Here is a 25,357-nt window from a genome sequence, read left to right on the forward strand (position 1 = left end):
AAGAATTTCATAGAAATACAAAGAAAACACCAAGTAAGGGTCACATAGTTTCGAATCCAATCTTTTCATCTTTTTAGATTAATAATCTTTAGTGCCAAGGCCACAACTCACAATGCCACCGTATTTTTACACGGAATCCGATCTCGGCCCGACCGGCTAAGCCATCTCAAGTGAGACATATCCATATCCACAATGTAAATCAATAATTCCAACACAAATGCCACCATGTGTACAGCATGGCGTCCGATCTCGGCCCGATCGGCTAAGCCATCTCACTTGAGACATAACCTCTTTCAATTGTTCACTCAATTCACATTTCTTTTAGATCTTTCGTTATATGGCACAAACAGCCTCATTTATTAAGTAGTTCTTGGCACTTGGGAACATTTTACAATTCAAGTCTTTTCCCCTTTTATCCGTTCAAATAACATCATTATTTATGTCGATAAGTACCATCACATAAGGCATTGCACACATAAGGGAAGGAGCTTGGAAATAACATAATTACGTTCTCAAATAGCATGATGACATGGTAACCATCTAAAACAATTAGGGAACATGAATCTTTCAATCCAACACACTAAGGCAAACAATTCTAGTATGATCAAGTTAAAACTTACACCCATTATTCGGACACCAGGAGTTCGATTCTAGGAAGAAGAGAGTTGGCCATACATACCTCAATTGCGCTTCTTTAGACTCTACAATTTTCCGGAACCCTTAGCAACCACAATCTATTTTAGCAATATATAAATTGAACCCAAAATTAGGAAAACGTTCATGGTTCTAGCTCACTTTTCCCCCACTCTTTATCATATATGCATACAAGATAAACCACCCTTATACCCATGAAGTATCACACTAGTACCCCATTATAGCTATGTTTAAAATTAAGAGCTGGGGTGATGAAGTCTTACCCTTTTGGATGAAGAATTGGTGCTCTACTTGAATATTTTCAAAGCTTCAAGTGATGATTGAAGATCAATTTGATGAAAACTTAGGCCCTCCCTCTTGAACCCTCTCTCTCACACTCTAGAAACATCAGAAAATGAGCTCAAAATAGACCTAAGGGGTATTTTAATGGAATGAAGGTCGGGTTTTAAATTAAGAAAAATGGTGCCCCGACACAGGTCTGCGGTCGCATATGCGACCGCATAATGGTTATGCGGTCCGCAAAGTGACCGCAGAAATGGCCCTCAGGGGCCTAAACTTTCGGCTCAGGTATGCGACCAGTATGCAGTCTGCATACTTGTTCTGTGATCGCATAATGCACCGCAGAACTCCCTCCGCAGAAACCCAAGAGGAAAATATGCGACCGATATGCGGTCGCATAATTGACCGCAAAACTGACCTCAAATTGGCCAAACTTACTGCTTCACTCTGCGGCCATTATGCAGTCCGCAGAGTGATTATGCGGCCGTATAATGGGCCGCAGGAACGCTTTCTTCTACGAAATATTTTTCTCTAAGTCCGTAGGGTACTGTTCAGTCCAAAAGGTCCGAACCGCGGTGAGCTTGCGAGCCGCGAAGAATTTCTACTAAAGCAACACAGGAATCTATCTTGGCACCACGAAACCCCGAGTTTTTGGTTAAAAGTTTTACGGGTCCTCACATTGTGTTAGAAATTGTAATTGAAATTGTGATTGTGGTTGATGCCTCGGATGAGATGGCCTAGCCGATCGGGTCGTGATCGGACTCCGTGCTAAAAGTATGGTGGTATTGGTATTATGAATATTGGTATTATGAACAGTGGTATTGTGAACAGTGGTATATCGGTGCTAAAGATTTCCCAACCAAAAATAATATTATCTTCGTATTTTGGAAATTATTATGTTTTAACTTGGCATTTGAATATCATTGATTGTTGATTGTTGTTTCCATGGTTTTCCCTTTCTTACATTGGTATTATATTTTGAAAGAGGACAGTTAGCTTTACATACTAGAACTATTCCATATGTACTAACGTCTCTTTTGCCGGGGGCGCTGCATCTTCAATGGATGCAGGTGGTTCATCAGCGGGCAACTTTGGTCCTCGTTAGCAATCACTATCTATTCAGCAGGTTTTGGTGAGCCCTACTCTATTCCAAGCCTGATGTCATTTGAGTTGTACATTGTGTTTTGAGGTATAGCCAGGGCCTTGTTGCCGACACTTCCATACTACTCTTTGGTTGTACTTAGAGGCTCCGTAGACAGGTTGTGCGTGGTGTTTGATGTGGGGAATTGAGCTAGAAATGTTGGTATTTAGCAAACATGTTTTTCATTATATCTATAAACTTGTAATATTTTGAAAATTATGAAGGAAGCTGCTAATGAAAATTAAATGGGAGTTGTTAATGAAATCTTTTCAGCGTTTGAGTAATGGAGTGCATCTCCTCTTTATTCATGGATGAGTTTGGGTAGAAGAAAATCTAACAGGCTTGCTCGGCCGGTTCACTCGGTTGAGCGCCGGTCGCGCTCCCCGAGTTCGGGGCGTGACACTTTCAACCTAAGGTTATGTTTGTTACTTATTGAGTACATGTGGTCGGTTGTACTCATACTACGCTTCTGCACCTTGCGTGCAGATTTTGGAGCTGATGTTGCTGTGTATGGCGGGAGCTGACATTTAAGATGTACCTGCGTTCCGGTTATAGCTGCCTGTTGTTCTTGATAGCTTTAAATTTATAAATCTGTTTATGTATATTTCAAACAGATGATGTATTTATTTCATACCAGCTTTGTAAACTCTAAATCTTAGAAGTTCATGATTTGTACTACCAGTCCTTAGGTTGTTGTATAAAAGTTAAGTTATTTCATCATTATTTTCTCAGTAAATCTCATTTAAAATTGGAATATTGTTAAATTGACTTATCGGGTTGGGTTATATGCCATCACGACTAGTTGGACTTTGGGTCGTGACATCTTTCTTGCAAATATATTATCTGTTATATTATGCTAAAAATTAATAAAATATTATGTCATCTGCGTTTATCATCTATGCTCTATTTGAACATCCAATATTTCTTATGCTGATATTGAATCTTATAGCATTTGTATATTTAAGTTATTCTGATGATTAGTTGTGTAGGTGTATCGTCTTTATATGTCGCTTTTTTACATGCTTTAGTCCGTTGAAAGAAGAGAAAATCAACAGTTCAAAACAGCTCTTCAATTCTTCTATACTAACCTCTAACATGAACATAGAAGTAAATTTATAAAATCAAACATGTCATGAAATGACATCCCTTAATGGTTTGATAGCTTCCCTAAATTTGTTCATTTCTAATAGTTAGCTAATTTTTCATTTTTATGGTTTACAGACTTTGTTGATCCTATTAGAGAGAATGCTTTTGAAAAAGGAAAAACAAAACAATCATTAATGGACAAAATAAATCGTCAAAATTTCAATCCAATATGCAGTGCACACATAAAGAAGTGTGGACACGTTTCATCGTGTCTCATTCTGAAGCACAATATCCAAATTCAATGCTAGAGTGAAATTTGCGATATGGTTTGTCGACTTCAAATGTGCAAACAGATTATCTTATACCGGATTTAAATACACTATAATTATTGCAAGGTAAATATTTCAGTGAACTTTATCAAAAAACATGAGTCCTTCATAAATTTTAACTATATATTAATTATTACTTATTATTAATTTGAGGATGTAAAAGTTTATGACGGTGCATCGGCTCTCCACATAAAACTATGAGATTGTAAATTTATATACTTATACATCCTAAAACCAATTCACAAGGAACCAAAAACTAATCAATAAAACAACACGTCCTACTATTTTTCTAAACAATGCTAACAACAATGTGAACATTATAATTTTTTTACTATTTTTTAAATTTTTGCTTGTGATCGCGGGGCAACCCTTTGAGAAGCATTTTCTTGGTTCTATTTTTATTTCACTTTATGGTATTTCGGATTTTGGTAGAGATATTGATACTTCGATTGCATCAGTTAGTAAAGAGGAGATAAGTTAATTTTAGGAAACTTTTGCAGTTTAAAAGAACAATGCATAACTTTTCTGAAAATTCAAATTTTATTAGGACTACTTGTGAGCACGTGAATAATTTTTATTTATACAATGGAACTATAACACAAAGTTTCTCCCCTGCAACTATGTTGAAAATTTTCATAAAAGGTTTAACAACTATTATTAATACTCTCGTTTTCTTTGACAAATGATTCAGAGAGCAATTGAATGAAGAAGACGATTCTCACGAGAAAACAATATCAGAGTACATTATAACAGTAGGGTGACTTGCCATGGGCTCATATTACTATACTCAGACACCGTTTGAGAGACCTATGTGAAAACAGTAAATTGTAGAGACTCCCTCGGGTTGCTATAAGGCTTTGTGATGCAATTTCCTATTCCATATGTATAGTGACAGTGCATTTACATGTTCATACAATAATAGTATTTGCATGCTCCTTTTTGTCTATTGTATTTTTAAAGTAATATTTTTTATGAAAAATTATATTTCATATTCTCTGCGCAATGCGCGGGTACGGGTACGGATATTAGTGTAAAAAAGAAAAAGAAAAAGAAGTTCTTATATGTTTTTTATCCTGACATGGTGTATACACCACAGTGCCACAATGCTACAATGCCCCTCCTCCTACAACACACCAAAATACACAAGGTGGCTGCTTGTGCATAATTTGGTAAATACCGAATTATCGTATTGAAATTGAAAATTTTGGTATTTGGTATTCGATATTTTGGTATTCGGTTTAATTTTTAAAGTAAATTGGTATTAGGTATGATATTTGTTATTTTAAAATGAAATACCGATACCGTACCGAAATATATATTATATTGCACAATACACATATTATTAATTATAACATAAATATAAAAAATCTAGAATTTTACTTTCCTTTATTCTCTAAGTTTATCAATTAACTCTAAGCAAGTAACAAGACATTTCTAATGATTAGATTTATTCCTTTATGTACAATTTTCTCTCTCTGAGTTGATATTTGCTGGTTTTGGACAAAACTTTTGTCAACAAATATTTTTAGTTTTGTATTTTTTATTACTTTAATTAAGAATATTACAGTCTCTGACTCTACATACTAGTTAGTATTCAAGCCGAATAAACCGAAGTTACCTAACCGAATAAACCGAAATCGAAAGGAAAAAAACCGAACAATACCGAATTTAATTAGATACGGTATTAATATAGCATTTTAAGAAATTGAATATCAAAAATACCGAAGTGAAATGTCTCATTAACGTACCATACCGACTAACCTATAACACCCCTAGCTCACTATTCCAATTATTATTATTTCACAAAATTCAAAGGTTTTCGAAATCCAAATTCTCACCGGACGTAATAATATTACTTCCTTCTCCATTTCGACTCCTGCCTTATCGATATACTCCCATTCATATATTCACACGAAACCATTTCTGCATTTCATTTTTTCTTCTCCTTTCTTGTTTTTGTGCTACAGATAAGATTCTTTGTCTTTGTTTATATTTTTTCAATTTCTTGAGCTATCTCCCGTGGTATCTATGAGTTCACTGAAGATCTAAAGTTTGATCAACAATTACAACTCTTGTTTGGTACATTAAATGCGTTGATTTTTGTTCAGTTTCTCTCCGATCCTTTTAGGTTTGTTGTTTTTGAGGTATCATCTCAAGTTTTTGCTTTTGTTTCTTGGTTTTGTTGGATTCTTTTGGATTTCCCTTTTTGCTTTTGTGGAATGTACCAAAACAGTTCCATCTTTGTTGCTTTCTTGATGATCGGTTGAGGTATGAGTAGGATCACATTGGTTCCCGTCATAGAATCTTTTTCGTGATTATAGAATATCATTTTGTTGAACTGTTTTGGTTGTGTTTCTTTGATAAAGTTTCTAACTTGGATGTGGTTTGGCTGTTTAGCTTTTATTGTTGATTCCACTATTAAGAACTTTCCTTATCATAGGAATTTATGGAGCTGAATTTATTGGAGCTTTTATTGTTGTTTCTTGATTGGGAAAATTTTATGATCAAGAATGAAGTTACCAGCTTTTACATAGATGTTTCGGATTTTTTTGCCAAAAGTAGAGATATGTTTCTAGTCACCTGGTCACTTTTAATATTTTAAGTAAGCAGAATTATAATTTTGAAATGTTATCCTGTAAAGTTTCCCCAAGTTTCTTCATGTTTGAAACCTGCATTTTCTGCTCCTGATTGCAAATTGAGGTCTGCATTGGGTTGTTCACAAATTGTTAAAAATCTCAGTTTTGAGCTTCTCTTTTATCTTTTAAGTGATTCTTCTCTTATGGGTACCACCAGATTTTCAAGGCAAGGTGGGTGAATCGAGTTGAATGTGATTTGCATGGGTGAGGATGCCAGATCTGCGTAGGGGAGCACGGAGATCAAAACGGCTTGGTGATCCCCAGCCTGCCCCAGAACCCTCTGGCCAAGAAGAAAATTGGGTTTTGCCTACTCAGAACAGAGGTCAAAGAAGAGGTGGTGGTGGAAGAGGAAGGGGTAATGCAACAGCTGTAGCAAAAGGGCCTTCAGCAGCGACGCGGGCAAGGCCTGGTGGTGCTGGTAGGGGTAGGGGGATTAGGTTGATAGATTTAGATCCGGAGCCACCTTGTGAGGTTCTTCCTCAAGCTGTTCCTGTTGGTGTTGCAGAGCCAGCTCTTAATAGAGCTGAGGGTGCTGCAGATAAAAATATTGCAATGGAAGGTGGGAATAGAGACAAAATAATGGGAGTTGAAGAAGAAGCAAGCACAACTCCAGTACCTGATAGGGTATCTTCCTGATAACCCTAACATCTGTTTTGTTGCTTCTTTTTTCTTTTTGAATTTTCTTAATGAAATTGGGGATCAACTGAAAATCTTCTTAAACTTGACTCTGCCATTTCACTCTTCACCATCTGCTTAAGGAAATATGTAGATAGCGTTAGTGATAGTCAGTGGAGCAAGACTTTAAATGTTATATATATACTCTTATTGGGAGTAGAATTCATGAAAGAAGGCTTCCTCTGTCTGGACGCAGGTGCAAGTGGGTAATTCTCCTGTATATAAAACAGAAAGAAGATTAGGTAAGGGTGGATTTGGACAAGTTTATGTTGGTCGTAGAACAAGTGGAGGAACTGAGAGAACAGGACCAGATGCTGTTGAGGTACTATCCATGCCATTTATTGTGTGATTTGTTGAAATTATTTAGTGTATAATACAGTGATAATGTTCTGCTCTAGGTTGCATTAAAGTTTGAGCATCGAAACAGTAAGGGTTGCAACTATGGCCCTCCTTATGAGTGGCAGGTGTACAAGTAAGTGAAATTCCTAAGTTTGAAGTTTGTGGTATGTATAATATTTTTTCAGTCTTGAGATGCCTTTCTTATCATCTACTTGCAACTTTACTATTTGACAGTACCCTAAACGGCTGCTATGGGATCCCAGGGGTTCATTATAAGGGTCGTCAGGGAGATTTTTACATTCTGGTGAGCTTAGTTTTCTCACCATTAATATCAGTGTCACTTGTTGCATCTTTGTGATGTTTGCTGAATATTAATTTTTAGGTGATGGACATGCTTGGACCGAGCCTTTGGGATGTCTGGAACTCTTTAGGCCAGTCGTAAGTTTTGCGACTACATCTCCTTCACATTTAACTTGACTGCAGGTGCATTGGAATGCAAAGCAGTTTACTCTGTATTACTTTCCCTGCACATGGACGCGCTATATGCTTCCTGTTTGATGATAATTAACCTGCAACAGAATGTCACCAAATATGGCGGCCTGTATCGCTGTGGAGGCAATATCAATTCTCGAAAAGCTTCACCTTAAGGGGTAAGTGTATTGATCTCTTCTATATAGTATATACATTTCTTTTGCGTCATTTTCTTCATGTTTCATCTTTAACTTCCTTGGGTTTAGCATTGCCTTCTCTGTTTGCATCAGTTCACTTTCCCGTTCTAAGCTCAGGAGTGATGTTGTATATATGAAGTTAACTGTTCAGCATTGTTTCTGTCTCCTAGGTTTGTGCATGGAGATGTGAAGCCAGAAAACTTTTTGCTTGGTCAGCCAGGAAGTGTTGATGAGAAGAAGCTGTATCTTATTGATCTTGGTTTAGGTACGATGTATTATTATTATTATTATTATTTCATTTTCTCCCTTAATCACTCTATGCTTATCCTTGGTGTGTCAAACGCCTTTGCTTTTCTAATTTTTGGAATGGAAAAAGAATCACCTTAGTGAGCTAGATTTGTAAGCATAATGTCTGTTTTTCTGTTGAAATATGTCTCTAGATATCTCGGTACATTTGCGGGACAACTTTCTTGGTAGTGGGTTTATTATATTTGAAGATTAATAATTCCCTTTGTTTTAACTCGATGTGTGCTTTTTGTGATGCATTATTTTACATTGATGCAGCATCTAGATGGAAAGATTCAGCATCTGCTCAGCATGTCGAGTATGACCAGAGGCCAGATATATTCAGGTTTATGGAATTTGACACGTGATTAAATAAGCTTAGATATGTAACTTCATTTTCATGTTTTGTGCACTAAATATGCTTTTATTTGACAGGGGTACTATAAGATATGCAAGTGTACATGCACATTTAGGTCGGACCGGGAGTAGAAGGGATGACCTTGAGTCTCTAGCATACACATTAATATTCCTTATAAAGGGAAGGTTACCATGGCAAGGCTATCAGGTCGGTTGTTTTTTGCTTCACTATTTTGTTGCTTGGGCATAACTTTGCTAATTGAGTTTAATGGTTCTACTGTATGATGTTTTGAATGGTGACAGGGTGACAACAAGAGTTTTCTAGTCTGTAAAAAGAAAATGGCCACTTCACCAGAGTTGATGTGTTGCTTTTGCCCTGCCCCATTCAAGCAATTCCTTGAGGCTGTAACAAACATGAAGTTTGATGAGGAACCGAATTACGCCAAGCTCATATCATTCTTTGAGAGTCTTATTGAGCCCTGCACATCACTGAGGCCAATAAGAATTGATGGGGCTCTTAAGGTCCATCTATCTTTATGCATGGTTGTATGTGTTTGCATGATATATTGGCTCCTTACTTAGCTGTTACCTATCCTTAATCAGGTTGGGCAGAAGCGTGGAAGACTGCTAATAAACTTGGAGGAAGATGAGCAACCAAAGAAAAAAGTGCGACTCGGTAGTCCTGCAACCCAATGGATTTCAGTTTATAATGCACGGCGTCCCATGAAACAGAGGTAGTTGCTATATGTCAAAATGTGATACTGTGATTATAGTTCATAAGTTACATGCAATAACCATTTTGCTTTTCCAAAAAAGTGCCTCAAGTGCTTGATATTGTTTTCTTTGTTTTTGCTCTTTGCAGTTTAGCTGTGAAATTGTAGACATCTCATATAAAGTCTTACAGCGAAAAATTAGATTTTCACACATCTTCACTGCATAGACATCTCAAATAAAGTCTGTGATTAATTAGATTTTCACATATCTTTGCTGCAGCGTTGCATCTTTCCAGTTTGTTCTGTCGTTTATTTTGTTTGGCAGAAGAGCAAAGTATGTAATCAGTTGTTGGAATACCAACTTGGCAATAGAAGTGTACACAGACTTGCATGTCATCTGATGTCCTTTCTCAACCCTATGTTATGGATGCACTCCAGAACTTGAGAAATTAAATATACTTTAAGCAGAGAACTTGCATGATTTACTGTCAAAACATGTAATTTTGTACGTGCATAAATGCATATAAATGGAAGCAGGGGCATACATATTTGAAGGAAGATGCTAAGGAGGATAATTTAACATGTGAAAAAGTGTGACACTTACTGATTCTTGGGAGGTTGGTAGCTTTTGAAAATCTGACCCACGAGGACCTTCAGGAATATTCCATGTTTAGGTGACTGCATCATATATTATCTATTCAAGGAAACATCAAGATATAGTAATATACTGACCTCTGCTAACTACGTTTAACTGCAACTAGAGATATAGTAAGGTATATTGCTGGTTTCAGAGAAGGCTATTTCGTGCAGCCCTGCAGATCACAGTTATATATCTTTGCAGCTTAACTTCTCCTTCTGATGTATGTGTGGACTTTCTGTTTTATTTGGATGCTTACATATGTTTTTGGCTGAGTTTGACAGGTTTAAATTTCTGGAGTTTATTTTTCCTCAAAGATTCTATATGCGACAAAAAGCGTCTGTAGGAGTTGTAGATGCCTTTCTGTGTTTGTTGTCTCTAGATTGAATGTATAAATTTATCTGATCTATTTTGAATATCTTCTTATTGAGACTCCGAAGGCGCTTCTTCATGAAGTGTACTAAATGAACCCCAAACTTTCAACTCGAAGAAATATGACTTCACCACAACTCCTAAAAATCTTGGACGAACAAAAGTCCTGGCTGAGTAATGGTACGTATACTCACCAGGTAAACTAGTACATACTTGCAATATTTTTATAAAGTATTTGTTTTGTGCTTTCATCTGCTGAGTGAAATTCTGAGCAGCTTCTGGATGCCTCTTCATAGTGTGTGCTAAAGAGAAATATGAGCTGTTCCCAAGGAAAAGAGTACTTGGCTGCAACTCTTATAATATTTAGCGAGGATTTAATGTATGCTTTACAATATATTATTGGGACTTGATAAAAAAATATTCTACGCTAATTGGGAAACATATCCTCCTGTGAATGTTTTTTATGTTGTATGCATACATGGCTGCATGTTTCATATGGTTAACAGCTCTGAAATAGCTATTTCATGATATAAGTTTTCTGATTTGGCACATTAGATTTGACCTTTGGTTTAGATTTGTTAAATTTAATATCCATGATCTAAATTCCGAGTAGCTGCTGGGTGCCTCTTCATAATGTGTGCTATGGAGAAATACGAGCTTTTCCTATGGAAGAAAAGACTTGGCTGCAACTCTTAAAATTTTTGGCAAGGATGTAAGTCTATGCTCTATAACATATTGTAAGCTAACCGGGATTCAAGTGCTTATGTACATGATTTTCGTAAGTATGCATGAATGGCTGCATGTTCCATAAGGATAACAGCTGTGAAATAGCTGCTTCATGTTAAGTTTTTGATCAGCACATTAATTAAATAATATTTAATGAGCTTCTGGAAAAGCACTGAACCTCGTTGAACTTGAACTTCATAAGATCTAGTAAATGGGGGACTAACGGTGTTATGTGTGTTATGTGTTCGGGAAACCACTGCTGTTTAGCTTTTTCAGTATTATTTATCATGCCAAAGGTATGGTAACTAATCAAAAACAAGTTATCAAAATGAAGAAGCTGAATCAGTTCATTAATGCTGTTCGCCTCTCTAATGAGAAAAGTGTTTGTTGCTAATAAAACTAGTTGTTGCTGTTCCGGGCAAACAAGAGTTTTTAATTTGTTTCAAAGAGACAAAGACTTATTTTTATTTTTATTTATTTATTTTTTATTTATTTATATGTTTGTCTTTGTCCTTCTTGAGCCGGGGTCTACCGGAAACAACCTCTCTACCTTTTGAAAGGCGGGGGTAAGGTCTGCGTACACTCTACCCTCCCCATACCCTACTTGTGAGACTACACTGGGTTTGTTGTTGTTGTTGTTGCCTCTCTAATGAGAAAAAAGATTATATCCTTAAGCTTGTAAAAATGCTTTTGGAGCATGTTTTTTTTTTTTGATAAGGGCTTTTGGAGCATGTAATAAGAATATTATAAAGACGCATAAGTTATTGCTGATAAGTTATGCACCCAAGGGTGTAACCTAGCGGTTAATGAAGTGGGTAAAACCATGGGAGACCCGGGTTCAAATCCTAACGGAGACAAAAAATGCTCGGTGACATCTTCACTTCCGTCTAAGCCTTGGCAGCAGAGTTATCTGATACCTGTGCCGATGGAGGTAGCAGGTACCTAGGGGAGTAGTCGAGGGTGCACGCAAGTTGGCACGGACATGACCGTTCAGAAAAAAGTTATTGCTGATAAGTTGTTGTGTAAATGGTTTAGATCTGATGAAAACTACACTTGCATTCCTTCATTGACGTGGTGGTATCTCCTTTCTCAGGAATCAAGTACGGCAGAACTCATAATTACCTGCCATTATTGGAAGTAATATTCCCAGGCTAAATATCTCCCTAGGTTCGATTGTCAGTCTAGTGAGTTAGCGCTGAGGCTTTCTGTATTTTATTGCATGCATGGCTAATAGGCATGTGTAGCTGTGATACTTTTTAGGATTATAGCAAACTTGGAGCAGAGTGGACTTACGAGGAAGTAGCTGAATGTCTAAAGTAGAACTTTTGAAGTATTTATTTGAAGATAGGCTTCTTGAATACCAATGATTTTCTTCCAAACACGCAAGTTGTGGAACTTCTAACTTCCGCTAAATGCTTTCATTACTGAGGAAAAATGACTATGATAAAAGATAGAAAAAGGGGAAGGATCTTTTCACCTAGTTGATTTGCAAGTAAAAGAGAACAGGAAGTAAGAGGACCTTTCCACTTATGTTCTTAATGCTTTTTTATATTGGGAAAATAGAAGATTTTGTCTTCTCCTTTCCAAAATCTTACGGAAATGATGAGGAAGGATAAATGTAGATAAGTTTGCCCTTTTAACCACTCATGCTAAGGATATAGGAGCATCAACTCTTTCCTGTGAGCTCTCGAGGAGCAGGAGTAATCGTTATCAAGATATCTTTTGTGTTTTTCCATTGTTCCCAGGGATTCCTTTTGAGGATCTGTTCCCATGCTGCAAACACACAAATCCGAACTGGTGGAGCTGGAGCTGGAGAGGAGAGGAGCAGTAGGGTAACAAAGAGGTTTTTGGGAAGGTGGGAGGGAAAATCAAGAGACTGACGAGGCTTTTGTTCTCAGATTGTGTCATGACGATCTTTAAAGGAGAGGTCAAGTAAAGACATGCGTGGTTGTTTGGGGGAAGGTTGAGGGAAGATCTGAATTTCCTGAAGGTAAGGTGAGCAGCGAAATGGTCGGTATAATGTTCTGACATGGTGGTGTTTTGCGAGGTTAATAGGGTTATGGGTTTTTATGGAAAAAGTTAGTTTCACACTTTTATTTGTAGTTTCACCTAATACCCTCTGAGAATTGCCTCTGGGAGTTGAAACGTTTTTTAATTGTTAGACTACTTTATTAGGAAAAGGTGCCGTTGGTGGACTATATTCTCTAACAGTGACATCTGAGGGACCAGGAAGGAAATTAGGGCAGAGTCCATGGACCGTTTTGATAAAAGCTTGCTATTTCCTTATTCCTGAGTGCCACCTTTCGAATGAATACTTGTTTTTTGGGTGTTCTGAAGTATAATTGATGTTTCTAGTCGAGCATAAAAATGACATGTTTCTCTCTTCCACCGAGCAAGGGATAGGGATACTCCAAACCAGAAGAAAAGAAAATAACCGTGTGCTTACACTTGCATGCATGTTTTATGGTACATCCATGAACATCTTTCCCACCACTTCATCTACCTGAACAAGATATCAACCTGGAAGAAGAGAATGCACGTGTGCTTACAGTTGCATGCGTTTATTGGTACAACTTTAAATATATCCGCTGCCAAGCTTTCTTGTGCGATGTGATAGTTCTGTTTATGAGTGGTTCTTTCTAGTAAAATGTGATAGTTCTGTGTAATCTGCTAACACAAACTTGGTTATTCCTATATAAACTGTTTGACCTCATAGCTTCACATAAACAGAGGCGTGCACAGGATCTTTTGTAAGCGATGTCAACATTTAAAGAAGTGAACAAATGAACAAATCAATGTCTAAAGTAATTTTAAAAGCACAATTCAGATCATATTAATAAAGCACAATTTATTTATGTTATTACAGCTCTCATGGACGAGTTTTCGTTTCTTGAAATGTATTCATAATTGCCTCATTAGAATAGTACTATGTTTTCGTTATATGTAATGTCATTGTTTTGCACCGCCTGGGCTAAGGTGCATCCGCCCGGCATATAAACACATTTAACTGTCAAGTGCATGAGTTAGTCACATATTAAATGTTCTCTGAACGAGGGAATATTGTGCAAATCATCTCCCCATATGCATTTACTATATGCCTCTTCTATAATTGTTTCCTAAAAAGACTGAAGCATACTCTCTTTTAGGCTCGCACGTGTTAAAGTGTTGCAGTTAATAGTTTCTGTTAGCTATTTTCTTAAGTGCATTTGATTCTATATTAGTGTGGGCTGCTGATAGGGAAGTGTTAATGTTGGATTTTGTAGATATCACTACAATGTTGCAGACTCTAGGCTCCAACAGCATGTAGACAAGGGAAATGAAGATGGTCTTTACATCAGCTGTGTGGCTTCAGCTGCCAATCTTTGGGCCCTAATCATGGATGCAGGAACTGGTTTCTCGTCCCAGGTTTACGATCTTTCAGCTGTCTTCCTCCACAAGGTTGTCATCTGAATCACCTACAGTTTTTGTCCCTTTACTTCCTCTGCAGGGAAGATTCTTACCTATAACTCATTTTTGGGTTCTTCTTAGGATTGGATAATGGAACAGTGGGAGAAGAACTACTATATCAGCTCAATAGCCGGAGCAGCTAATGGAAGTTCTTTGGTTGTTATGTCCAAAGGTTAGATGTTAAAGGAGTATGATCTGATTAATTCACATATCAGGGCTTTAACCAATGTGCAGATAACTGCTGAAAAAGTAGTATCAAGTTATTTTCGGCACCACTTAATTGCTTGCCATCATAGTCATTGCCGCCTACCTAGCACTTTGTAGTCTCCTCAAGGTTGAGGTTGCCTATGGTTCATGACTGCTCACCAGAAAATGAGCTCCACTGTCAGACTCCTGGGACAAGGAAAAGCTACAGGAACACTTCTTTTGTGTTCTTCTGTCGAAATTATGTTATCCAGTATTGGTAGAGAATACCCTTGGATTTTCCAAGGCAAAGACGGAAAGGAAAAGGGCATCCCATCACTAGAATGGATGATTGCATGCCAGTCGTCTCAAGATAATGGTTGTTGCTTCTACAATTATTATAGATGGTTAACTTTTATCTGGTTTTGGTTGACCCAGAATTCAAAAAAGGATACCAAATTCCTCCTCTTGATGCATATGTTCTCAATGTAATCGCCATATATACCTGCCTGCTTGATGAGCTGTACTTTTATTAGCCGCTGCAATTTGCTTGCTAAGGTTTCACTTGCTGAAGATAGTTGAATAGAGTTTTAGTCCATGTGTCTATAAACACTCTATTGACTACTCTTGGTGCTTGCTGAAACAGGAACTCCTTATACACAACAGTCTTACAAAGTAAGTGAATCATTTCCTTTTAAATGGATAAATAAAAAGTGGAAAGAAGGCTTCCATGTCACATCCATGACCACTGCTGGCAGCCGGTGGGGCGTGGTGATGTCCAGAAATTCTGGATATTCTGAACAGGTAAGATAGCTTCCATTTGGTGGCCACTTCTAATGCATTTCTTGTTTCCCTCCAAATAGAAGAAGCTTAAAATAGATGATTCCATGCAGGTTGTAGAGCTTGATTTTCTCTACCCAAGTGAAGGAATACATCGAAGATGGGAAAGTGGTTATCGAATAACTTCTATGGCTGCTACTGCTGATCAAGCAGCCTTCATATTGAGCGTACCAAGACGTAAAATGATTGATGAGACTCAAGAGACCTTGCGGACATCTGCCTTCCCAAGCACCCATGTAAAGGTGATCAGTCTCTCATAATCAGATGTTTCCTTTGCATATTGCATTTTCCTTAACTGGAGGAATAAACAGTAGTTATTCTCCCCCTGTTCTTCCAAATCTTCACAAAGGGATAACTTGATCAAGACTTTCTTACTGGCTAGTTTTACTTTTTCTCTACTCCCACGTCAAATCATAGGCTCTCATATTTGTGTAATTGCTAAATCATCAAATGCACTGAAGTTTGCGGAATATGTTTTACATAGTATGCAGGTAAGCTTTTCGTTCTTTCCCTGTTTCTGGTTGCTTATTGCTTGCATTCATTTCTCAGGAAAAATGGTCCAAGAATCTTTACATTGCATCCATCTGTTATGGTCGAACTGTCTGTTGAGGATGTTGGTCGCCGTGATCTCAATGTTTCAAGAAGAGATATGGAGGATGGATTCATCTGGTCAAAGCTGGATTGCATCTGTAGCCGGTCCTCATTTTTCGTGTGTAAACTATGTTTTGTACGACAGCATACTGGAAAATAGGAGAAACAAACACCACTTGAGAACTTGCAGAATCATGGCCTGAAAGCAGGCTGGAGCACCAATTGGGTGGGTGACCAAAATTTACTGGTTTTGGCAGTTAAGGCTTCCAACATTTGCAATTTTTATACCTCAAATGAAAAGGGTCCATTTATTCCATAATATTATTGATTCTTGCTGCCATGTGGTTGCATCTACCCTAAATGTTTTGACTAGGGCGCTGCTGCAGGATGGCTGAGTGATATATTTCTCGCGTAACTGGATGTTTTTCTAGGTCTACTACAATGGCGAGTTTGAGAATGTACTTTTCTGACGAGAACCAAATTGCGCGACTTCTGCGATACTAGCACATCCAGATACCAATAGTTGACGATGCAAGTAAAGAAAGCATAAAACTGCAGGCTGTGTTTTAAAGCGTAAGCAGGGAAGTTCCGCTGTAATACAATGGTGTCAAGTCGAAACCAAATTAGCTTATAACAGTTGTTATGACTCAGTTCCAAACTAGTTGGCTTCAGTTCTTTAACATTGAAATCATGTATGGCACAAAACATCTCACGAGGTGGCAGAAGTGGGCTTTGGGTGCTTGTCCAATTTTGATACTTGTGATTCATGAGCCAAACATTGAAAAACAGAGAACGACTGAAAGTTGAGATCATCATTTCCATCTCCTCCCGGGACACACTAGATAAACTCCGCTGCTAGGTGTTTGGAGAATTAAAATATTGAAAAAAAAAAAATATTTGAAGTTGATAGTAAAATAGAGTATTTGGAAAATAGAGTAATTCTAAGTGGAAAAGAAAAGTCTTTTTGTTGGCAGAATATCTTAACAGACACCTCTACTTGCATCGATTTGACATGCTGGTTTTCGTACTTCATGTAGTTTCATCAAGATATTTGAACCTGCTTAAAACTAATTTTTAAACCCCTCTGACCGTTGATTGAGCTCATGGGCATTTGTTTTGCCGAGTCAGAAAAATGAATCGTTACAAGCTATACATGTATTAATTTTGATTTAAAAAAAAAAAAATCATTAAAAAGTGTACCCAACCCAAGTAGAACCCTTCCCCTTCAGGTCTACCTGTCCTGAACCCCTTCCTTGTCCCCCCCCCCCCCCCCCTTCCCCATTTTGTTCTCCCCGCCCTGCCCCCTACCCTCCTTATTAAGTTTTGTGGATACTCAACAAGAAAACTTAAAAGTATAGTATTAGGAGAAGAATTTTCTCGAATTTTCTTTAAGGGCAGCTAAAAAACCGATCTCTTAATGGGGTTATATTTTGAAACATATCAAGAAGCTATGGAAATGCAAAGTAATTTTTTCGATAATTTTTTTCTAAGACCGTGTCCATGGTGTTCATGGGTTTTCCAAAGGGGTCCGGTGAGTGAGAAAAATGTGGCAGAGTCCGCTAGTGGTCATTTTTCAGTAATGGTCTGGTTTTTCTTTGTGGTAGTCGGTGGTGAGATACTTCCAACGATATAGTTCCCTATTTTCTAGTGATGGTTTGCTGCTCATGTAAAAGTGTAGAAGCAGCAGAAAAGGTGAGCTCGAGCTTGAGCTCTAATGGAGGAATTCCAGAAGATTTTTTGAAAAGAGAAGAAACTGAGATGTTCTCATTTGGAAAATGAAAATGATACATTGTATTAACAAAGATGAGTGCGTATAAAGAAGATACACATGTAACAAAAAATATATCTAACTAATCAAACTAACCTTGACAGCAAAGCAACAGTGAGACTAACTAACTATACAACGAAATAGTATAGTTTACATATAAATATCTCAATACCTCCTCTCAAGTTGGAGGTGAGTCCTTCATAACCAACTTGCTCAGAATTGCTGTGTGTTTGACTCCAGTGCCTTGATTAAGATATCAACCAGTTGGTTGTTAGTGCTAATATAATGTAGGAACACTAGATCTTCTTGTAATTTATCCCTCACAAAATGGCACTCTACTTCAATGTGTTTAGTCCGCTCATGGAATACAAGATTTTGAGCTATGTGTAACATAGACTGACTATCACAGAACACTGTAACGTGCTTAGGGAAGGGAATTGTTAACTCATCAAATAGTATGCGCATCCAAGTAAGCTCACCAACTACATTCCTTAAGGCTCTATACTCTGCTTCAGCAAAGGATAGGGAAATTATCTCCTGCTTTTTGTTCTTCCAACTGATAAAGACTATCCCCAAGTAGTACCTAATATTCACTGATAGATTTGCTAGCGTCCAGACATACTGCCAGTTTGAGTCACAATATCCCCTGATGGTGCAACCAGAACTGTTAGACAAACGATCCCAAGTATAGGATCACCTCTCAGATATCTAAGTAAACGATTAGCAACTTTCATGTGAGGTTCTCTAGGGTTTTGTATGAATTGATTGAGGTGCTGGACACTGTATGCAATGTCTAATCTAGTATTTGTGAAGAAATTTGATTTCCATATCACTGTCCTACAGGATGAAGGATCTGTTAAGACTGCACCCTCTTTGGCTTTCAGTTCGACAGTGAGATCAATTGGTGAACTGAGACTGCTGTAATAAATATACTCATACTCTCTCAGTAGATCTAAGGAAAATTTTCTCTGGGAAGTGATGACACCATCCTCTTTATAGAAAACTTCTAAGCCCATAAAATAATAGTCTTCCCAATTCCTTGATTTTGAATTTGTCATGTAGGAAATTCATTAACAAAGTGATCTCCCCTGAATCATTCCCAGTGATGATCACATCATCTACATAGAAATCAATATAGATAATAGAAGAAATCAATTTTCTTATAGAACAAAGAGTAATCATGCAGAGAGTGAACATATCCCTTGGAACATAGAGCCTCAGTCAATTTGGCATACCATTATCTATTGGTTTGTTTCAATCCATATAATGACTTATTCAATTTGCACACTAGGCTAGGTGTGTCAACCAGTAGTCCAGGGAGGCAGGTCCATATACACTTCCTCATATAGATCTCATGAAGGAAGGAATTATTTATATCAAGTTGAAAGATACCCCAATACTTCTTTATTACATTTGCTATGAGTGCCTTAATGGTGGTCATCTTCACAACTAATGAGAAGATCTTAGTATAATCAATTCGAGCATGCTGAGTATATCCCCTTCACCACCAACCTAGCTTTGAATCTCTCAATGCTACCATCAACTTTATGTTTGACTTTAAACACCCATCTACAGTCTATTAGATTCTTCCCAGCAGGGAAGAGACTAAATACTGAGTGTGATTGGCATGAAGAGTCTCAAACTCTAGAGTCATGGCTGTTTGCCAAGAAGGATTCAAAGTTTCTACCTTATAAGAATTTGGCTCACTGTTATGACAAATATTTTGAAGAAGTTGCTGACTATCATGGAGGAAAGAGTTAAGGGAAACATGGTAATGTTGGGAGAAAAGAGCATTAAGGGAGAAGGGAGGATCTTGAGCACTAGCAGTGTGTATATTAGGAAGCAAATTTGGTATGGAGTAGATGTAATATTTCAAATTCACAGGTAGGTGGTGTTGTCTAGAGGATCTTCTAGGTTCCTAGTGGGCCTCAGTGAATGTTTGAGGACTAGTGACAGGTGACTATGATGGTAAAGGGTGAGTGAGTGAAGATGTAGGTGGTGTTGAAGTGTGTCCAGGTGATAGTGTATTAGAAGTGTCACTTGTAGCTTCTAGGGGACTATGCATAGAGTCAACAGAATGCAATTGACCAGAAGACAAATCCACAACACAAGGAACATAATTGAATACTGAAGGAAAAGCAGAAGAAGCATCAGGCAACATACCAAAAGGAATATTATTTTTATGAAAAATCACATCCCTGGAAACATGTATCTTTTTAGTGGCCAGATTCAGGACTTTGTAGCGTTTTGAATCATAGGGGTATACCACAAGTACATGAGAAGTGGTCTTAGGTTCAAACTTATCCTTATGAATCTTTGGTGTGGTAGAAAAACACAAACAACTAAAACTTCTTAAATGGAAATAAGTAGGTTTTCTATTGTAAAGGACTTCAAATAGGCATTTGTTTTTGAGATAGGTAGTAGGTAATCTATTTATAATGTAGGTTGTAGCCAATACACACTCACCCCAATATGTCAAGGGCAATTATATTGAACAAGAGTGCCCTGAAAATTTCAAGAAGATACTTGTGTTTCCTTTCTACTTCACTATTCTGTGGAGGTATATAGGGACATGTTGTCTGATGAACAATTCTTTTGAATAGAAAAAAGAAGGTGGAAATGAGTGGATGGTTAGGAAGACCAAGATATATAAAGGATTAGTATTTGAGATTATGTAAGTTATCCAAGAGGATATTTCTATACATAAGAGGAATTCGAATTGGCTCATTACGAACAATCATTAAGGCGGTCTCCAATCTCGTTTGGTTTGGGGCGATCACTTGAACAGGGTATATACAACAAAATATTAACAAATTCTAAACCATTTTCAGGTCTGAGGCATTTAACACTGGGTTTCAATCATAGATATGAAAGTTTTGATAACTTGTAAAGCATTGCTTTTACAACTTAAGAGATGGGTCCAAGTGGCCCTGCTGTGATTGTCCACCAAGGTGAGAAAGTATTTTTAATTATCATGGTTAGAAACATGATAGGTTCCCCACTGGTCAACATGAAGAAGATAAAAATACAACTGATAGTGCTAGTTCTCTGAGGAAAGGGAAGTGTAGGTTGTCTAGCCATGGGAAAATAGAACAAAGGAAGGGCTGCTTAGGTGAGAATTGAATAGGTATGGAAGATAGTCCCCTCATCTTAACAAAAAGGCACATGTCTCAACTTAGAATGTCACAAAAAATACACATCATTCTTATCAGATGAGAAAGAATGGGAAGAAAAGCACTAAGCTTTATCGCAACTGGAATCATTTATAAGTGACTAAGAACGCTGATAGTGAAAGCTATTTACATCACAAGAACCAGAAAAAGTTGAACATGGAAGTGATGAATTGAAAGTAAAAACTGAAATGGAATAGGAATTCCTTAGATAACTTGAGCAAAGGAGGTACAAGCCATCCTTGACTTTTCCAATCTCCAGAGGCCTCTTTATTAAAGGGGCCTGTAACAGACATGGAAAATCAGTAAAGGCAACCAAACCTTTAAGATGAGAAGCCAAGGAATGAATTGAAATAAGATTGTACTTAAAAGATGAAACACAACGTAACAATCCGACCGATCATTTTAAAATTTAGCACTTTATTTGGGGAGGGGGGAGGGGGGGTTGAGACTTTAAGTAGCTTCATATTATGTATTATGACTTGTGTGTATGGTTGGTTTCTACTTTTGAGAGGTGCAAAGTTGATTTGGGAAAGTAATTCTTAATTCAAATGCTTTAAGTTGGAAAAGTTGACTAAGGTTTGACTTTTGAGTAAATAATCCAAGAATCGGGATTTGATGGTTTCAATAGGTTCTTATGGTGATTCTGGACTTGGGTGTGTGTTCAAATTTGAATTTGGATGTTCCAAAAAGATTTTGGCTCAATTTCTCGAAAGTTGGCGATTTGAAGAATTCAAGAGTTTACAAGTTTGATCGAGAGTTGACTTTGATGGTATCGGGTTCAGATTATTATTTAGAAACTTGGAATATTTTTTTATTAATTAGAACTTGTGTGCAAAGTTTGGTTGTAATCCGAAATGTCTAACTGTGGTTCAGACGCGTTCAACAAAGTTGAAATGTTAAAACTTAAGAGAATAAGCTTGGCCTTCAATTCTTGGTTTTGATGTTAGTTGTGGTGTTTTGAGACTTTGGATAAGTTTATGTAATGTATTTGGACTTTTTGGTATAATTGGACGAGGTCCCGTGTGGCTCAGGGTGGGTTTGGACCACTTTGGGTTGTGGTTACAATGATGATTTCTGGTGCTTTCCTGACGAGCTCCATGATCGCATAAGGTGTTTTTGGGTGCTGCTGATTTGTTCATCGCATTCCCAAAGTGATGTGGGAGCTATCCATCGCGTTCGCGCGTTAGGCTATGCATTCGCAAAGTACTAGGGGAGGTCGGTCAGCAGACGCTCGCGTTTGCATCTTGACTCTCGCGTTGGCGGAGTGTTGAGGCTAGTTGACCTACGCGTCCACATGCTATAGGCTGTGTTTGCAAAGCAGTGTATGAGGAAGGGTGATTTTTTATATCGCGATCGTGATTGTGGTGCCGCGATCACGTAGAGTACTGCTGGGCAGCTTATTTAAGTTGCCATTTTCGAAAATTTACCCATTATTTTATATTTTGAGCTTTAGACTTTGAAAAGAGGAGATTTTGAAGAGCCATTTCACTACTACCATGAAGGTAAGTGATTTCTACTTAGATTTAATTTTATATATTGATTACCCATGGATTTCTACACCTAAAATGTGGAATTTTAAAGGAAGTTTGGATTTTTTGTCTACAAATTAAGAAAGTGTATTTTGAGGATTTGAGTAACGATTTGGACTCAGTTTTGAAAACTAATTATATATTTGGACTCGGAAGGTTATGGATCATTGGATTTTGGTATTGGTGTCTGACTTCGGGCATGCCGGCCTGGGTTGGCTTTTGTTGACTTTTGAAAATTTCTTCAAAGATCGAAGCTTTATGGAATGGGATCGCTTCCTATGGCATTATTGACTTCCTTGGATGATGTTTGTCTTGTATTTGCGCAATTGTAGGACTAGATAAAGGTTTTGGCATAATTCAAGGTTGAAGACTAGCCCGAATGAGGTAAGTATCTTGTCTAAGATTGATTTGAGAGTAATTTCTTTGTTGGCTGTGATATTTGTTATCTGTTGGGGTGACATATATGCAAGGTGACGAGCTTATATGCGTGCACCGGGGTTATTCATGATCAGGGTAGTTCTTAGGCCATTATATACCTTATTTTACTATCATTCTTCTTTGATATTGTGTTTCTCCGTATGTATGACTACATGAGCTCTCATTCATGCTAGAAATTATGTCTAGGCTATTTGCTCATTTGTTGAGGCATGATATGGTTATTTTTGCTATGTTGAGCTATTTGCCTTAGTCGTAGTCATACTTTTCAGTCTTGATATTATATTCGCGTGTTATATCTTTGTCTCTATGCACTTTTTATATGTTATCTCACATGTACTGGTGTCTTTGTGTGTGACACAGGTTTGAGCTAAGTTGTGGCACGTGAGTATATTGCTTGCGTTATATTGATTGTGATTCTGTGAGATATTGGCATATGGAGTCTTGAGCGGATTGATGACCGATCTTAGACCGTAGAGTCATGTTGTTATTGATAGTGAGGTGATGCGTACGCTAAGCCCCATATTAGGCTGAGTGGTATTGATTGTGAGGTGATACGTGCGCCAGGCCCTATATTGGGCTGAGTGATATTGATCTTTGATTTTAATTCGATTAGCGCTTTGATTAGGATCCGCCCCTCTGGAGTCAGGTAATAACCCGTGTTACTTTGGGCCTTGTGAGTACAAGCACTTGATATGTGCTTGGTGAGGGACTTATTTCAGGCCCCCGTACATGTAACGACCCGACTTGTCATTCTGAATATTTACGCTCCTTTAAACTATTTAAAATCTTGAGTAGCTTCATATGATGTATTATGATCAAGTTTGAGTTTTTATTGTATTCGACCTCGGATCGGAGTTTTGATGATTCTGTTAGGTCCGGATGGTAATTTTGGACTCTGGCGTATGCTCGGAATTTAATTTGGATATTTCTAGGATGTTTCGACATCATTTCTTCAAGAACAAGTGGTATCACATTAAGAAAATGAGCTCCAAATTCAGTTTTTATTGAAGAATTATATCCATATGGAAAGTACGGAGCCATAGCAAAAAGAATCGTCGAATTCGGACATCGTATGTGAGAGTTATGCCCATTTTCGGGCGAAATAGAAATGATTTCCCATCGCCAGCGCCTAGGATAGCGTGGGGCGCTAGCCCTGGCGCTGGCAATCTTTCTAGAAACTGGGCCACAGTTAGCGCCCCACGCTACTTGTGGCGCTCGAAATGTAATATACTCATTTCGGGGTTTATTTTTCCCATTCCTCTTGGCCGAAATTTGGGATTTTCCTCCATTCTCTCAAGACCTCCAACTCCCCCCATCTTCAAGGTGTGTAATCTTTACTAATTTAGTGTTTCATTCCATCGATTCCACCCTAAAACTAACTCAATCCTCCATAAAATACATAAATCTTCAAGAAATTTCTTCAAGAACTCAAAGGAGGGTTTTGCAAGATTTCTTCCAAAAGGTAATCTTACACCCTTAGACTTACATGTATGGATATATTATGGGAATATCAGTATCAATTAGGTATTGGAACTTATGGTATGGTGATTGGAAGCCATAAGTTCCCAATTTAAATATATAACCATTGTAGAGATTGAAAGCTGATTATTTGATGGAATTTTGTTGGTTGGGTATGGATGGATGGTCTTGTATATGATGTTGGAAGTTATGAATTGTTTAAAAATGATGGTGGGATAAATTATTGGTAAATGGTAGTAGTTGGATGAACTAATTCTATGGTTAAGAGATGTAGAGATTCATGCCTACTAGATATTTGATAAAGTGTCTAAATGGCCTAAATTATGGAGTTTGTTACTAATATTGGTCCCGTTGGATGTTGTTATTGTTGATTGAAGTTGCTTAGTGTAGTGGATCATTATAGTAACATTAAGGGACGAATTTGAAGTATGTTGGCTAAACTTCCCTCTTAGAATTGAATCCCACGATGTTCTTGTAAGTCCCGAGTTGTTCATTATAAATTGACTATTCCGAATAAGCTTTGTGCCGAAAGAGATATGTTCAATATATGTTCCGAATGCTCTTATCATGTTATGTTATACTTCGGGAATGTGTTCAAAGTATGGTCTGTGTATTAAAATGTTATGGCTTTGATTTGCGTTTCAAATGAAAGTTATGATGCCAAATTGGGTGAGAAAAAATCGATGTGCTTAAGACTCTTAATTATTCATATGTATACCTAAGATATTGATTAGAAATGGCTTGTTATTGATAACCCATAAAGATGATGGAAAGTGAAAGAAGTGGGTTGGAGATGTAAAGTGTGGCTACCGTGCCAATAATGAAAGTTATATTTGTGGCCAATGGTGCCAATGAAATAAAATGATGTGAGAACGGTTATGAAATGAGCCTTGATTCAACTGCTCTAAATTGACTTCAAAAATAGATTTGCCTTAAAGCTTATGTGCTCAAGTCATGCCCAAAGATGGTTGTTTTAACTAATACTATGCTTTGTAAGTATTTCCAATATGGT

At 37.5% G+C, this 25,357-nt stretch overlaps 1 protein-coding gene across 1 annotated transcript; it reads left to right on the forward strand.

The window, feature by feature from the left end:
• Nucleotides 1-5,273: 5,273 nt before the first annotated feature.
• On the forward strand, nt 5,274-16,298 carry LOC104108400 (casein kinase 1-like protein HD16). Its single transcript, XM_009617424.3, has 17 exons — nt 5,274-5,633; nt 6,283-6,749; nt 6,997-7,122; nt 7,199-7,272; nt 7,374-7,443; nt 7,522-7,577; nt 7,718-7,789; nt 7,978-8,072; nt 8,372-8,438; nt 8,528-8,657; nt 8,753-8,971; nt 9,053-9,183; nt 14,161-14,335; nt 14,426-14,516; nt 15,174-15,331; nt 15,421-15,609; nt 15,917-16,298. Exons 2-17 carry the CDS (start codon nt 6,336-6,338, stop codon nt 15,974-15,976), a joined length of 2,127 nt encoding a protein of 708 aa, XP_009615719.1. The 5' UTR covers nt 5,274-5,633; nt 6,283-6,335; the 3' UTR covers nt 15,977-16,298.
• Nucleotides 16,299-25,357: the final 9,059 nt, after the last annotated feature.

The sequence above is a fragment of the Nicotiana tomentosiformis genome, chromosome 3 (assembly GCF_000390325.3).
Source record: "Nicotiana tomentosiformis chromosome 3, ASM39032v3, whole genome shotgun sequence".
NCBI classification, from domain to species: Eukaryota; Viridiplantae; Streptophyta; class Magnoliopsida; order Solanales; family Solanaceae; genus Nicotiana; species Nicotiana tomentosiformis.